This window comes from Pocillopora verrucosa, chromosome 3 (genome assembly GCF_036669915.1).
Source record: "Pocillopora verrucosa isolate sample1 chromosome 3, ASM3666991v2, whole genome shotgun sequence".
Taxonomy (NCBI): Eukaryota; Metazoa; Cnidaria; class Anthozoa; order Scleractinia; family Pocilloporidae; genus Pocillopora; species Pocillopora verrucosa.
In genome coordinates, this window is record NC_089314.1 from 23462299 (window position 1) to 23477036 (window position 14738).

The following is a 14738-nucleotide window of genomic DNA, read 5'->3' on the forward strand; positions in this document are numbered from 1 at the left end:
CTGGTTGTGGAAAAAGGTGATGTTAAAAATGGAAGCACAAGGAAAACATGCAGTGAATTTTCTTGACAACAATCAGTATTTCTCACAAGGCCGGGATCCGCCTGTATGAATAGAGTGTTTGGAAAGGCTTGTGTGTGAGTCCTGTAGGGAATGACAACAATGCGGTGTGATGACATGCATTGAAATCTGAGGTTATATCTTCATTTTACAGGGTAGTAAGCTTCTTGTAGCTGTGAGTCAAAACCTTGACAAATCTTTCATCCTTATCCTCATTTTTTATTTCAAGGAATTATGTTGGCCGACTGAATCTTCAGAAAGGTCAGCACAAATCCTAGATGTGGGGTGTGGCGATTTAGGTTGAAATTGCCCGATTCTAACCTTGCTAATCTGAGTACCAACTGAAGGATTTCTGATCAGTTAATTCGTTTTTGTAACAGTTTGTTGTACACTAATATTTAAGGGAATTGCCATGCACATCTGAGTCACACCTGTCCTATAATCATTAATTGGGTTTGTTTTCAGACATCCCACTCTCATGGTTCTTGGTATGGATCCTGTCCACCAACATGATCAACTTTGCTCTTAAAGCATATGAAAGTTCTACAAGTAGCCAGGTGTGTGCAGAGAAGCAATGGTTTGTTTTTCTTGCCCATTCTTGGAAATCTTTTTGTGTAACTTGGGTCAAAGAATAATATTCCTTTGCTGTATTGAAAAGGTCCAATTTGAAGTAAGTAATGCCTCAACAAGAGAGTTCGCCTTGCTGCAAGACATTTATGATGCCGTATACCGCAGAAGAGACCATTCTTCATATAAAGGACAAAAAAGCCCTTCTCAAGAAGATTCTGGTGAGACATACTTGGCTCTTGCTTGTAAGTCCTTTATTCTGTTTCGGGAAACATCATTATATTTCTTACATTATTGTTTGTATTACTGGGTAGTTGTGGTAAACATACCCTGTATATTTGTTTATTGTAATAGTATATTTGTAAAAATCTAACCTTAATGTTAGTTACAAGGATTCAATAAGCCTTGCATACTAGTTTGGGATGTCGTTATAGATCAGTGAACCTTTTGTCATCTACTGAAAACAAGACCCTCATTTTCCTTACTTTTTTTTGGTAAGCAACCCAACCGATTAATTTGGATCATCATTTCAGCATTTCACCTCTACAGATCCGGATTAAAAAGGACTCCTTTACGTTTTCTTTTTGTCCATGCATTTTAAACAACTGAATGTAGATGAAAAATGATTTCATAATTATGATACAAAACCCTCCCGCTGGATAAGGGGTGGGGGGTCGGGCTATTCCTCATCAGCTGTTTTGTTTAATGAATTTACTGGTGCTGCTAATAAGTAAATAATTAAGGGGTTGATGTCATTAACGAAATGTTTGATAGCTTGTGGTTCAGCTGATTTCATTTAGTAAACAGAATGTAACAGGTGAACAGAGAAGATATTGTAACCCATTTTTACCAACTGCTCACCTGAGGCATGGTTGTTGTTTCGGGTTCTTGTTTTTAGTCCACTCAATTTTCATGGAAATTTTACTGTACTGTAACTACAAGGAAACATCATCACTGCACCTGGTTTGCAGTCGTTCATTTCACCAAACAGACAACAAAATTGGGGATTGTTTTAATCTTCACACACAGAGTTGGCTCAAGCCTTGGTGGCCGTTACTGATCACAGATTACCTGTTGTAAGTCGTGGTGAACACGCGGAGCAATTCAAAAAGTACCTGGCAGAACGCCAGTACCACTTAATTGATGTGAAAAGCTACGGAAGCAGGTGAGTGTGTTTCAGGGTTAGTGTAGCCAAGGTCTGGTGTCTTAGTCCGCAAAAGGAACAGATGAGTAAAAATAGCAGGGGAGCTGCAATGAATGAGAACCTCTTACATATGTTTTAACCCATTCACTGCGGGCACTGGAGACGTAAAATAACCTGGCCTCTCAAACTAACTCAGAACAACGTTGAGATAGATTTAAACAAAAAAAAAAAAAACAAGGCAATATACTTTGGCACTGGATCTAGTATCGTCCATGGGGTTGACAGCCAAGGGGTTCAATGGAAATTGCTCTTCAACCCACACTTTGGTATATTAGGATTTAAGTTTCTATCGGATGGCTGAGAGAAATTAATTAATCTTTTTCAAAACTTGATATTCTGTTTGAAAATCTATCAACAGATGTTTACGTGACGTTGGACGAGGCAGTCACAGCTGAAGACAGAACAACACAGTTTACACAGATCCTAGAGAGTGAACTGAAAAATTTTGAAAAGTCAAAAGAGGAGTTCATCAAGGTAATTAAATTGCTACTTTGTTTGTTTGTTTTTTCCTACAAAATCTTAGTTTGTTCAGTGTTAAAATATTGAAAAGAAGGAGCTGGCATGTTGAAGGAGGTATTGCAAAATTTATTTTAAAAAGATACAGCAGGACATGAAACTCTTCCCTCATAGTCTAGGGTTTCAATAGCAGCTGGTTACGAGTGGTCATCCCTCACTTAGCAGACCTCTTACCACCATCTTTTAGCCTGGGAGTAGGCTCTTTGTGTTCATGTTTCATCATACGGCACCTTTTCAGGCATGGCAGACCATAACACCATGAGCAGCTGCTATGGAAAAAGTTATTAAAACCTTTGCCCTGCTTGTCCTTCTCCTCAACCTCTCCATCAATACTACACTTTGAATTTTATGTTATTTATTTATTTTATGTGCATCTTATGACTTTGCTTATGCTTTCCATCCAGGACTTCTCAAGTGAAGACTACCAGCTCTTTAGTGAATACTGGACAACCAAAACTAACTAGATGTAGAGGTGTGAACATACATGGGGAGTTTTCTATGCCAGGAAACCAGTTACTTCATAACTAAACAGATATGTTCATGCCAGCACTCAGTTGCTTCTGGATTGAGATGTAGAGGATCCATAGCAGTCACCTCTAGTAACCTTAAATGAAACCATAATCTGTGTACTGATAATCATAGGTGTATCTAGGGGCCTCTCAATATTGGCCCATTCAAGTGGGCTGGGCTTTGCTCACATGACTCCACCTCACAACTCTGTTTCATAGCAAAAATTTGGTTTGATTTGGTGGGTCAGCCCATCTTTTTCTCATGATGATCTCTGAAATGGGGCGAGAAATTTCCACATGATTACTCCAGCGCTGTTTCAGTGTGGCTGGTGGCCCTATTGATGATTACTTTTCTTCTTGTCGATCAAGTTGTAATTTTTGACATGAGTACTTTAATAAGGCTTTAATTTCACCTTGATTATCCTATTCTGGCTGTTGGTCAGTGGAGACAAGTGTATAGTGAAGTAGAAGTTGGGGGTAACTCCTAACACTACAACATTCTTTCTGTACTTTTTTTTTTTTTTTAATCTCCTCAATTATAAAGAGTGTGTCACAGGCTAAACCTTGTTACACATAATTAATTTTCTACATGAACAAGCATGGCCCAGTGATCAGCTTGCGCAAGGAGGCCCCAGGATAAAGATGTTGGCAAAACCCACTCCAGTTTTTCTGTCCACTTCTCTCAACAGCTGGTTTAGGGCTGATTATATTGCTCTTAGCTGGATGTGGACCAACAAAAGTCACATTTTTCATAAGAAAGATTCTTAAATAAATGAAGAAACCTTTTTATGCATAACTACAAACAGAAGAGTAGTTTACTGTAAATTGATAGACATAACGAGAGAGATTTTCATACTAAAATATTTTAAAAATGTATATTCTATCGTCCGTATGACTTTATTATTGAGTTTATTTAATTAAAATTTGTGCTCCCTGTTTTTGTAATGGTGTTGTTTTGTTGTCATCATGAATAGATCATATGATTTCTTGAAAATGAAGGGAGAGGCAGCCGCGAAAAAAAGAAGCGTTCTTTCTTGTTGGTGCTCAACCTTCCATCTCAAACAGTGACTTGGCCTTCAAAATCAGTGCGGGGGTTATTTTTGAAGTAATCGCTTCAGTATCATCACCCAATACTAGTTGTTGTAAAGAAAAATAGCTCCTCTTTGTTTCTGTCCTTTGTCAAAAGACATAAACTGCTCCGAGAACCTGAGAGCCCTCCAAGAGCCGAGCTCATCTAACCTTTTGAGCCCCGAGAGGATGATGCTCGTCATTGAATGTGCTTGTTTATTTTCAATTTTTTTTTATTGTTGAAGAGGTCATGAAAAATATCTAGTTCACATCCTTTTGAAACGTTCAGTTTGTTATACTGTTGCATCTCCTTGCGCGATATGTGGGTATGAGAACGGTTAAGGGTCTCGGCAATATTAAGCAGATCTCTTGGACAGCAAGAAGCAAATCACTCTCGTGATTCGTCTTGACCAATCACAGACATCTGATGATTGAGACCTCAATATTCACTTCCGTTTAAATCGCGTCGGTGGGAGAGTATGACAAGGTAATTGGTATTATCAACTAAGTTGATATCGTGAATTAATCACTGTTGAGAGTTTCGAAGCTGACTTGCAGCGTTAGCCCTACGTCGGAGCGAAAGACGAAGGGCTAGCGCTCGAAACTCTTAACGGTGGCCAATTTTACGTTATCAACTCAAGTTATAATAACTAAATTACCTTAATTATAAGCGGTGCATGTGCTCACAACAATGTTAGGGATTTTCAAACCTTTGATCAAATCCCAATTCTCTTATCAATTCAGAATGAATACTCAGCTGTTTTTCGCTTAATTTTTCTTGCTTAAATAGTCGTTAATTGTTTGAACCATCTGATTGGTCCGCGGTTTCTAATTATCACGTTCTTGCGCTGAGGCGAGGCTCGTGTGTAAACCTCTTACATCACCTCAGTGCATGCTTGACTCCTTTTTAACATACAATGGATCATGTGAATTCATCAACGCAAGTGTAGTACGGGTCTTGTTCGGGTGCATATCTGACTTCTGACACTGTAAGCCACCACGTAGATCAAAAGAAACATGGCAAATGAAAACTCGCTCCTTGAAAGCTTCGAGTCTTTGGCGGTAGGAAGTGATTGGAAGAAACCAGAGGAACCTGATCCAATTAATGTTCCAATTTTTGCGTCTTCTACTTTCAAGACTTCTTCCGTAGATCACGCAGAAGAACTTGCATTGGGAAAGGTGAGAGTTCTAAATTTGACAGAGTCTTTCCACCTGTTAAGCGCACAACATCGTTAAGAAGTAAAAATACTTTTATCAGTACAAGTTGGACATGGGAAATTCGGAAACATGGGATTGTGTACTATCGAAACTTTTTGGTTCTTCTAAATTTTTCATTTCCGTCACGATCAGGTTGGGTGATCACACCGCCCAATGGAGAAAGTTCTAGTAGGAATAAAATTTTTAAAGTAAATTTCTGTTTTAAATTTTGACCTTGTTCCAATTTTTAGTTTTTCACTTAAACGCGCCAAATAACTTGCGGAAAATCAGCTGATCAAATTGTGTTGCTACGGCGAGTTTCTCTACTGTGATGCGCGGCTTTAAGCGCCACGCACAATTTTCAGCAGATCTGTTGAAAATATGTTAATTCCAAGAATTCCTTGCTGTCTATTTTCGCAAGGATCTATTCGTGTGTTTGTGTTAGGCTAAGATAAAGAAAAAAAAATCGCGCGGCGCAGCCATATTGTTTTCCGCATAAATTAGAACTCATTCCTTCTGCAGTCTTAAGTATGCCATTTCTTGGGAAAGTAAGCGATATTCTTAACAGTGGTTACACAGTGTCATTTATATAAAGGGCAGTCGATGTCTAGAGGGCTGATTCAGGCGCTAAAGGACCGTTGATCAGTTTCTGCCGTCCTAATGTAATCACTACACGTGTCGAATAATCACATGCTAAAGAACATGAATAATCATGATCACATTCAGTGAGTTCATTTATTTAGAGTGGCGATATCGTCCTAACACGTAAGACTCGGCAAATTTTTCGGTGACATAAGGGGGAAATGAAGGAAAAGCTGAAGAACTCCTAGAGACCTACGGACGTATGCGATATTCTCAACAGTGGTCACGCATTGTCATTTAATATAAAGGGCAATTGATGGCTAGAGGGCTGATTCAGGCGCCACAGGGTCGTTGATCAGTTTCTGCCGTCCCAATGTAATTACTACACGTGTCGAATAATCATACGCTTAAGGACATGAATAATCATGATCATGATCACATTACAATATATTGATAGTTAGAGTGGCGATATCTTCCCAACACACAAAACTCAGCAAAGGAAAAAATGAAGAAAAAGCTGAAGAACTCCGAGAGACCTTTGGACATATGCTTGACAATAGTTTCTCTTGCGTGTCTGGAAAATTTCAATCGGTAATACACTATTTCACTTGTGATTTAAAATTTTGAGTAAAAGGTGGAACTTGTCTCTTTCATGAGATCGACTTAAACTTGTGGATCACTCATGATGTAATTCAATTCAAAGTGTTCATTCCCCCAATAACCTCAGAATTTTGACTAACTAGACATATTTGCAAAATCATAATTTGGTTCCCTTTAATATTTTTGGCCCAGTTATTTAAAGCTGGGTTAAGACTACCCAAGATTAGCGCAAAATCTGATCTCACACCTGAAAGCCTTAAGAGAAAATTCAGTATAATTAATTTCTTTCTAGAATTTGATTATTGGATGCTTTACAAAGAAAAGCAAATTCTAAACTGACCCAAAAAGACTTTTGAACAAAGGAATAAGGCCAAGGTCCACTAGTTTTATGTTCCTCTTCATTTCAATTTTTGGGTATGTGATTTTTTTGAAAACTGTCCAGTTGATTCTAATTCTAGGAGAAGTATTCTAGATAGAAAGTGAATGCTCTTAGGGTTTTTTAAAATGTGCCTTTAATAATGTATTGTTGGTAACAATGGGTAAGATAGTGTTGTAGGGGCTGTGTGTAAGGGGGGAAGGTTTGGTGATATTTTTTTTGGATAGACCTTTTATTTTCAACCCACAGGTATCATAACAGACAAAAACTACATCAGTTTATCCAATTTTTTTCATTTTCATCAATTTTCATGTAGAAATAATGAAGTTGTTGTTGGTTACTCTACTTCCTTATTTATCCTATTTTTTATGTTGTCTGTAAGGTTGTTGTAATTTTGGCTTGGAGAGTGGCACTTTCACAGATAGAAAAGTCATTTGGGAATGGGCAAAGTACAATAGGAAATAATGGCCAAAAAATTCTTTGGAGAAAAACTAATGTGCAGAGAAAACCACCTAAAACATAGCTTGGTTGACCTTTCACTCTTTTCTTATGATGAATCAATTTATTTAAGAGATGTTACCTTGTATAAAAGTTCTGCGATCTGAGAGTTATCCAGCAGATAACTTACTTTTTCTGATAATTTTTCCTCATTGTTACTTCCTACAATTATGTACACCCCCTCCTCCTTTCCCCATTATATGCTGCTGTGGTATTTTACTCATTGTAAGAATTGAAATGTTCTTTTCAGAGTGGCTGGTTGTATTCACGTTGGATAAACCCCACTGTTGATGCTGCAGCTCAAACACTCAACAATTTAGAGGGTGGACAGGGTACATTGTTGTTCTCCTCAGGAATGGCTGCTATTACAAATGTTCTGTTTGCTACCCTAAGTTCTGGAGATCATGTGGTTAGTATTGCCATGTTTCTGTCAACTAATGACTGTTCATTGGTTTGATTTTTCTTCAAACAATCTATAGTAGTTGCCATGTTTCTTAGTTAAATCTCATCACCTGTCTTCATTATAGCATTTCAATAATATTAAAAGAATTAACCCTTCATTCCCAAGATCTGATATAATTAATTCTCCTCCCTAACTGCTACACATTTCTTTGTGGATTAGTTACAAGAATTTGGTGTTATATCTAAATTAAAACTTCTACCTGATAGGCTTGAGTATTCTCAATACCTGTTTGCTAGATAACATATGGATATTATTGGGAGAGGTTACTTGTTAATAACTTCTGGGAATTAAAGTGTTTAGCACTGAACACTACTACAAGTCCAAGGGTTAAAGTCAGGGCTCTTGTTGTTCATTGTCCAACTCTGATCCTTTTTCTCAAAGAAACTACTTATTTTACCTAATTGATTTGCAAAAGTTTTTGTTTTGTTGATAATCCTAGTGTCAAAGTTTAGTTTTACTTCATATTTCTCTCTTATAATGTCACTGATTATTGAGACAGTGCTATAACTGAAGAAGCTGACTGCTTTGTGTTTGTTTAAGGTGGGTCCTAGAATGGTGTACAGTGGAACTTTAGCCCTGTTTCGAAATCATCTTCCACGATTTGGAGTAGAGTGCACTATGGTGGATGGCTTTGATGTTTCCAGTTATCGTAAAGCTGTGAAACCAAACACCAAGGTGTGAATTTAAGTCAAAATTAAATTTTAAAGTCATTCATCCAGCTTTACCTGTACCTGTGAAAGGAGACAAACTTTAATTTGTTTTTCTACTGTTGATGTTTTTTAACATCAAATGACAAACCAGCTTATCAGAAATGTAAAAGGGAAGAGGTATAGAGAAGTTGATCCCATGAAGCAAACCCCTCACCCCTACCACACCTCAGGCTATTCTGGAGTCTTACATATACTAACCAAATTTTTGGCACCCATTGATAGTTCACTGAATTTTCCATTGAATGATATCTCCAGATCTGATCAGTTTTCCAGAGCTTGGCATTTCTGAGAAATCAGTGCTTTTCAATCCACCCTTATGCATTAACTAATCTTGCTTTGTTGCCCACCTCTGTAGCCAGGGAGCACGTCCTCGTTATTAAAACTGCTGCACATATTAGGGTTTCTTTGCCTGCAAATAAGTTAAAGCCCTTGAGCAGAGCAAGCCAGCAAAAAGATTGAGGTCTGCAGAAGGGATCTGGCACCTCATTATCAGTGCAAGACCATATGCAGACATTTTACCAGCTAACATTGTTGTAGGCCTCCAGCTTGTTTGTGGGTGACTGACTTACTGTCCCTAAAATCTAATTGTCAACTGCTGTATTTTCTTTTTTGTAAATAGGTTTTGTACTGTGAAACACCATGCAATCCAACAATGACCCTGACAGACCTGGAGGAGTTTGGAAAACTTGGCAAAGAACTTGGTATCATTACCATGTGTGACAGTACCTTTGCTTCATCATTTAATCAAAAACCTATTCAACAAGGAATTGATGTCGTCATTCACAGCTGGTAAATTAATGATACCATATTCTCTCAATCAGCACCCCTTTTGGACTTGTCAAAATTCCCTTCTGCCCTGTGATAAAAAAGAATCCAGAGTCAATAACCACCCCCCCCCCTCCCCATGAAATTTTAGAAGAGATATTAAGCCCTTTTTTTTCTTTATAGTAAGTCATAATTCTTGGCTCAAACTTAAATCTTGCATAGTGCATATTTAATTTTCTATCATATTCCTGAATGCACCTTTTCATGCTGTGTGCTTATCTCCTGCCTATTTGCGGAAGAGGCATTTTTTATGTCTAATGGTAAGGATAACACTGCAGTTTTGCTTGAAAATGCAGCTTGGCAAGGGCTACTTCAGGTTCACACTTGAAGCACCACTCCTGACACCAAACAATAGTCATGTTTTGTCTGCAACACAATAATTTTTTTTTCTGTTAACATTGCACAGAGGGGTGACCTCTTATACTCATCTCAATGCTGCTGTCTGAGATCATAATGAATAAAGATATTGCTCGGAAAAAAAGTCTGACAACTTTTCCTACCTGTTGGCCCAAATGCCATTGAGTCACTCACATCTACATCATGTCTTTACTTTGATTTCATCTTTTTCCTTAATTGTTTTTTTTTATCTTTTACTCTGACTGGCCATGGTGATGTCCTTTGGCTTCGAGTTTTATGCCACTTAATGAAAGCACTGTGTAAATAGTACTTACCCAATATTTATTACTTTGGCTTTATTTCTGTTAAGCACGAAATACTTGGGAGGCCACAGTGACATCACAGCTGGTTCCCTTACACTGTCATCACAGGAATTGCACCACAAATGCTATGAATTGCAGAAATTTTTTGGAGGATGTATGGTAAGGTGCTCACTCATTATAGTGCTAATTCTATACTTTACCCATTGCACTTCTTCATTCCATTTTCTGGCAATTTCCCATAACAATTATACTATATTAATTTTCTAAAAAAGTGAGCAAAGAAAAAAAAAAACCACATTGCAAACGATACTGCTGGTTTTCAAGCTCATCTCTACTAAGATTTTAAAGTAATATGGAGAGATCTTTTTAATAGAATTGTTGGAATGACGTGTCTTTCTCAGGGATATCTCATACTTATAAGATTTAGTTGTTCACCAAAATTCAATCAATCAATGAATCAATCATTTGAACAATAAACCAATCAATCAATCTGTGTATCTATCAATCAATCAATTAATCAATCAAAACATTAATAGATCAATCAAGGAGGCCAACCACACACCACTCAATTAGCTAACTAATCAATTTATTGGTTGATGAATCATTTGAGATCAATCAATTATTCAATTAATAAATAAATAATAAACTGCTCGATTTTTGAATAGATTAGCTTTCAAATTACTTGGGCCTCAATATTAAGCAAATGATTATCTTCAGTTGACTCAGTTTTTGATGTAACTCTTGTCATAACTCGTTTTATTCACTTCCAAGTCCACATCTTTGTTTTGTAGTCGCCTTTCGATGCCTTCCTCTTACATCGTGGACTGAAAACCCTTCATGTGCGAATGGAGAGGCATAATCAAAATGCCATGGAAGTTGCCAAGTTTTTGGAAGGTCATCCAAAGGTACAAAGCTCAATTAACTGTACTTTTTTTAAACGGGAGCTGGGGAAGCATCTGTGGAAACTTGTCAATGTAATGAAAAGAAGGGTGACATTAATGACGTTTTAGGATACTGTTTACTTACCATAGCTGATAATTAAGCCTCAGGCCTTCTAGTTAAATATCATTTTGTCACCCTCAAGGCCTTCCTGAAAAAGACAGGTACCTAAAATTCCCGAATTGGCTCCACCGCCTTTATTATTGTCAAGCGCCCATAAAACCGAAAAAATTGATTGACTGGATTTAAGTTATACCTCTTAGCATACACCGTAAAAGAACTAAGCCTGTTCATAGTAAGAGGGTGAATTTTATCCCTCCCAAATAAACGAGATTTCTCTTCTTCGCAAAAACCGCTCAGACCTTAAAAAGTCTTGTAAAAATTTCAGTCAAATATCATAAGGGTTACGAATACGGAAGCTGGGGAAGCATCTGGGGGATCTTGGTAACGTTTTAGGATAAAATGTTTCACCCTAACAAATGTCGTAAAGTTATGAATAAATTTCAGTCAAATGTCGTAATGGTTGAACTGAGACTCGCTCGTTTTGCTCCATCGCCAAACTATCGATGTGATTTCGCTTCCTACATATTTCTTTCAAAGCGTGTGAAAATGTCTCGGAAGTTTATCTTGACTAAATCTCACAAGAATTTCTACAAAACTCTCTCCGATTTCTTTGTTCAGTTACCCTCAAAGAAATTAACTTTTGTCAATCAAGGCGTCAAATTGGAGTCGAAGTATGACAAACATCGGCAAGAAATACGACGGTCTGGCAATTTTTTCATTAAAATTTAAGGAGATAAGGTTAATCGTTTTAAACGAACGAAGTCTTGAAATTGTCCCTTTTTTTTTTTATATTTAGATTGAAAGAGTGTACTACCCGGGATTGCCTTCCCATCCGCATCATGAAATTGCGAAGAAACAAATGACAGGCTTCAGTGGGATGTTGTCCTTTGAAGTGAAAGGTGGGCGAGCAGAAGCAACAAGACTTGTTGAGGTAAGAGAAGGAAGCTTTGAATCTATCGTCAAAAAACTTTGAGGAACTTCTTTTGGTTTTTCAGTTATTTTTGCGTTTTATTTGGTTAAAAAAAAGGGAAAAAAAAGAGAATGCTTCATTCGCTGAGACATAGGGTCTATACTAAAAGTGATCACTTCACTCTCAATTTTTCAGAGCAGGAATCTAAGTTGTTAAAGTTGAATCTTTGTGATGTGCTTGATTGACAGAATAATACAGCTGACGTCACTATGGAGTGGATTATGATAATGTCTTTACACCGATGCAACTAATCACAAGACAGTTTTGCTTTCAAATTCTGTTTTTTCGTGTTTTATTCCTCTTCATTATTCTGGCTTAAGAGTTTATAGGATTTGCGAGTGACGCTCCTTACAAAACTCTAAATTGTGTTCTGCTTCAAACGTGTAGCAGCGTAACTCACTTGGAGGCACGGGTTCGAATCCCGTCGAAGCCTGATTTTTTTTTCAGGCTTCCTTTTTGCGTTTGCTTAAATTGCAGTTCACCTGCTAGGATCATAGCTTTACTTGATTTTCATACACAGGTCAAATGAAATCTATTTCATTAAAAATCATGTTCCGGGTTTTGTTTTGTTTTGATTTTGATTTTCGCGTCCAAAAGCTGTCAGTGAAACGTACGACACTGTTGAAAAAGGAGGGTTCTATTGTTCTTTTTTGTATCTAGGCGGTATGATGGACGTGCTGCCATTTCCACCTTGCATTACTAAAGAAGATAAAAAGAGGTTAAAAACTTCAACGGTAAGGGAGCTGTATCGCCGGGAACTCGAACCCCGCCTTACCTACAGGATAAAAATGGCAAATGCAAACGGTAAAAGCGCTCAAACAAGGTGCACGCCGAAAACTTTGAAATGTCCTCATAAGGACTGGTTAGGCGTTGTTTACGCAGTTTAACCAGTTCAGGTGACTGCGCATACGCCGATAATCCATGGAAAGGTCCACTAGAGGACCCCATGACGATCGAAGAGACGTTTAAGTGGATAATCGTCCAGGGTGTGGAGACAAATAGAACTTAGTGGATTTGCTTGGTTTACAAGATTAGGAGGCCAGAATAACATCCAATGAAGGGGACCTGTATATCAGGTTACTGAAGGCTCCCTCTTGTTCGTTGTGTTGTGTTCTTTAAAGTGCCTCTCTCTCCCAGGGGTATGAATGAGTAACAGTGAGATGTCGGGAAACATGACAAAATTCTGGTGGAAAGGGTAACTTGGAATGTCCTGGCATTTCATCCAGGTGGAGTAGCAATACTCCGAGTCTCTCCGCTAGTTAAGTGAGCCATTCTCTTATAGAGTCCAGGGCGTGAAATTGCGCCTAATACAGGCGCCAATGCGACTAAATTTTTCACTTTGGCGACGAAATCCTGAAAATTAGTCGCCAAATTGGCGACTAGAATGTTTCATAATAACCTTACTAAGAGATATGGAGAATTGAAATGATTTGTAAAGATAAATCCGCGGCAAACTTCCTCGTTAAGTTTGGTTCCAAAACGCAGCACATGCCTCTCGATCGATGACTAGACGCCATCCTGGATTTAGGTGAGCTTGAACGTTGTATATCATCCATCCTAGTGTCCACTTTAAAGATAAAGCACGTTAAAGATCTTTTCCCTAACTTAATTTTGGAGGGTCTATCTAGAACGCTGACTGCGTAAAAAAAGGTTTTGTTTGTCTTTGAAAATGGCGACCAACTTCTTTTGAATTGGCTACCACTTTGAAGAATTTAGGAGCCAAGTGGCCTTCAGAAAAAAAATTAATTTCACGTCCTGGGGTCTCTTTCATCTCCCTCGAAGTGGCAAACTAACTTTACATTTTGTCGACAGAATTTGAAGCTGGTTAAGCTGGCAGTGTCTCTTGGTGGAGTTCAGAGTCTGATAGAGATAGCGACCGCCATGACGCACCCTGAAAAATACGTGTCAGTGGAAGAAAGGAAGGAGACTGGATTGAAGGAATCGCTTATTCGATTTAGGTGCGTACAAGAAGCTACTAACGGGACCGTAATTAGTGGAGATGAATAGGGTCTGAACCTTTCAATCGGACCTGTGAGGGTTTTGCACTTGAATTCTTGTAAGGTATCGGGGGTTATGGACGATAGGAATAGATAAACTTTGTATATATTTTGTGACAATTTGTAACGACGTTTGATGACGTTTTCTGCAGTGTTGGTTTGGAGAATGCGGAAGACTTGAAGAAGGATCTCGAACACGCACTGGAGAAAGTATAATGGTGGAATTTTTCAGCAAATATATGTGAAGCAATACTCACTTCTAATATTTTATGCACGAGAAGATCAAATGATCTTATTATTTAACCTGCACTACTTAGAAAAAAGGACTTTAAGAATTGTAAAAGTCACCTTATAAGAGAGTACATCACAGCTAAAGAGGGCGATAAGAAGGGGATTTCAATTACGTTTCAGAATTATTAAAGATAATAAATGTGATGTAGTTTTATGTCTCAAAACGTATTTCTTGTGAAGTGCTTTTCACTCTGAGATAACTGAGATACTACGAGCGTTCTGATTGGTTAAAAACTTATCGTTCATTGCACCAGTAAACCAATAGAAAATTATTTTATAAAAGCAATCGACTGCACTCTCTATCAGTTTACCGGCGTGATCACTCCTGGGGGATGTTGAAACGCTTCCAAAAGTTTCTTTGTGAAGTTAATTCCCGGTTTTACGTTAACTTCCTCATTCTCTAAAGGCATTTTTAAAATGTAGTCCGACATGTTTGCAAATTGCGTTGAAGCATGTCTACGTTTTCAAATGTTGATTGTGAATTGCATTCTTAATTTTGTCCCTTACTCTTTCCAACATTTTCCCACACTCCCACCTTTGCTTGGAATTGATAAAATTTCATTAATAGGGCCAAAGAATTAGAATGGACGACGTTTAAAGGGGGGCATAATTTTAACTCCTCCAGCCCCAATAAGCTTTCTGTCTAG

The 14738-nt window shown here is 37.9% G+C and overlaps 1 protein-coding gene and 1 pseudogene across 4 annotated transcripts; both read left to right on the top strand.

Annotated features, from left to right (window-relative positions):
- LOC136279662 (probable cystathionine gamma-synthase) overlaps positions 1–2808 on the top strand; it is an 11344-nt pseudogene extending 8536 nt beyond the window's left edge.
- A 2009-nt stretch (positions 2809–4817) lies between these two features.
- Positions 4818–14259, top strand: LOC131779063 (cystathionine gamma-synthase). Of its 4 annotated transcripts, XM_066163834.1 has the most exons (10): positions 5648–5666; positions 6158–6291; positions 7425–7583; positions 8178–8312; positions 8967–9136; positions 9879–9990; positions 10623–10736; positions 11630–11764; positions 13616–13761; positions 13953–14259. In XM_066163834.1, exons 2-10 carry the CDS (start codon positions 6247–6249, stop codon positions 14014–14016), a joined length of 1080 nt encoding a protein of 359 aa, XP_066019931.1. In that variant the 5' UTR covers positions 5648–5666; positions 6158–6246; the 3' UTR covers positions 14017–14259. The 4 variants fall into 4 exon arrangements, 2 of the variants coding, with proteins under 2 accessions (XP_058951577.2, XP_066019931.1); XR_009339751.2 differs by lacking the exons at positions 5648–5666; positions 6158–6291; positions 13953–14259 and adding exons at positions 4818–5100; positions 12464–12537 and having other exon boundaries at positions 13616–13754; XR_010716973.1 differs by lacking the exons at positions 5648–5666; positions 6158–6291; positions 13953–14259 and adding exons at positions 4818–5100; positions 12464–12607 and having other exon boundaries at positions 13616–13750.
- The last annotated feature ends 479 nt before the right edge of the window (positions 14260–14738 follow it).

Bases quoted from the DNA above. Each gene is read 5' to 3' on its own strand.
- LOC131779063 (XM_059095594.2), top strand. From the start codon at position 4,939: ATGGCAAATGAAAACTCGCTCCTTGAAAGCTTCGAGTCTTTGGCGGTA. The intron at 9,137-9,878 runs GTAAATTAATGA...ATTTCTGTTAAG, and splicing joins GATGTCGTCATTCACAGCTG to CACGAAATACTTGGGAGGCC. The intron at 9,991-10,622 runs GTAAGGTGCTCA...TTTGTTTTGTAG, and splicing joins AATTTTTTGGAGGATGTATG to TCGCCTTTCGATGCCTTCCT.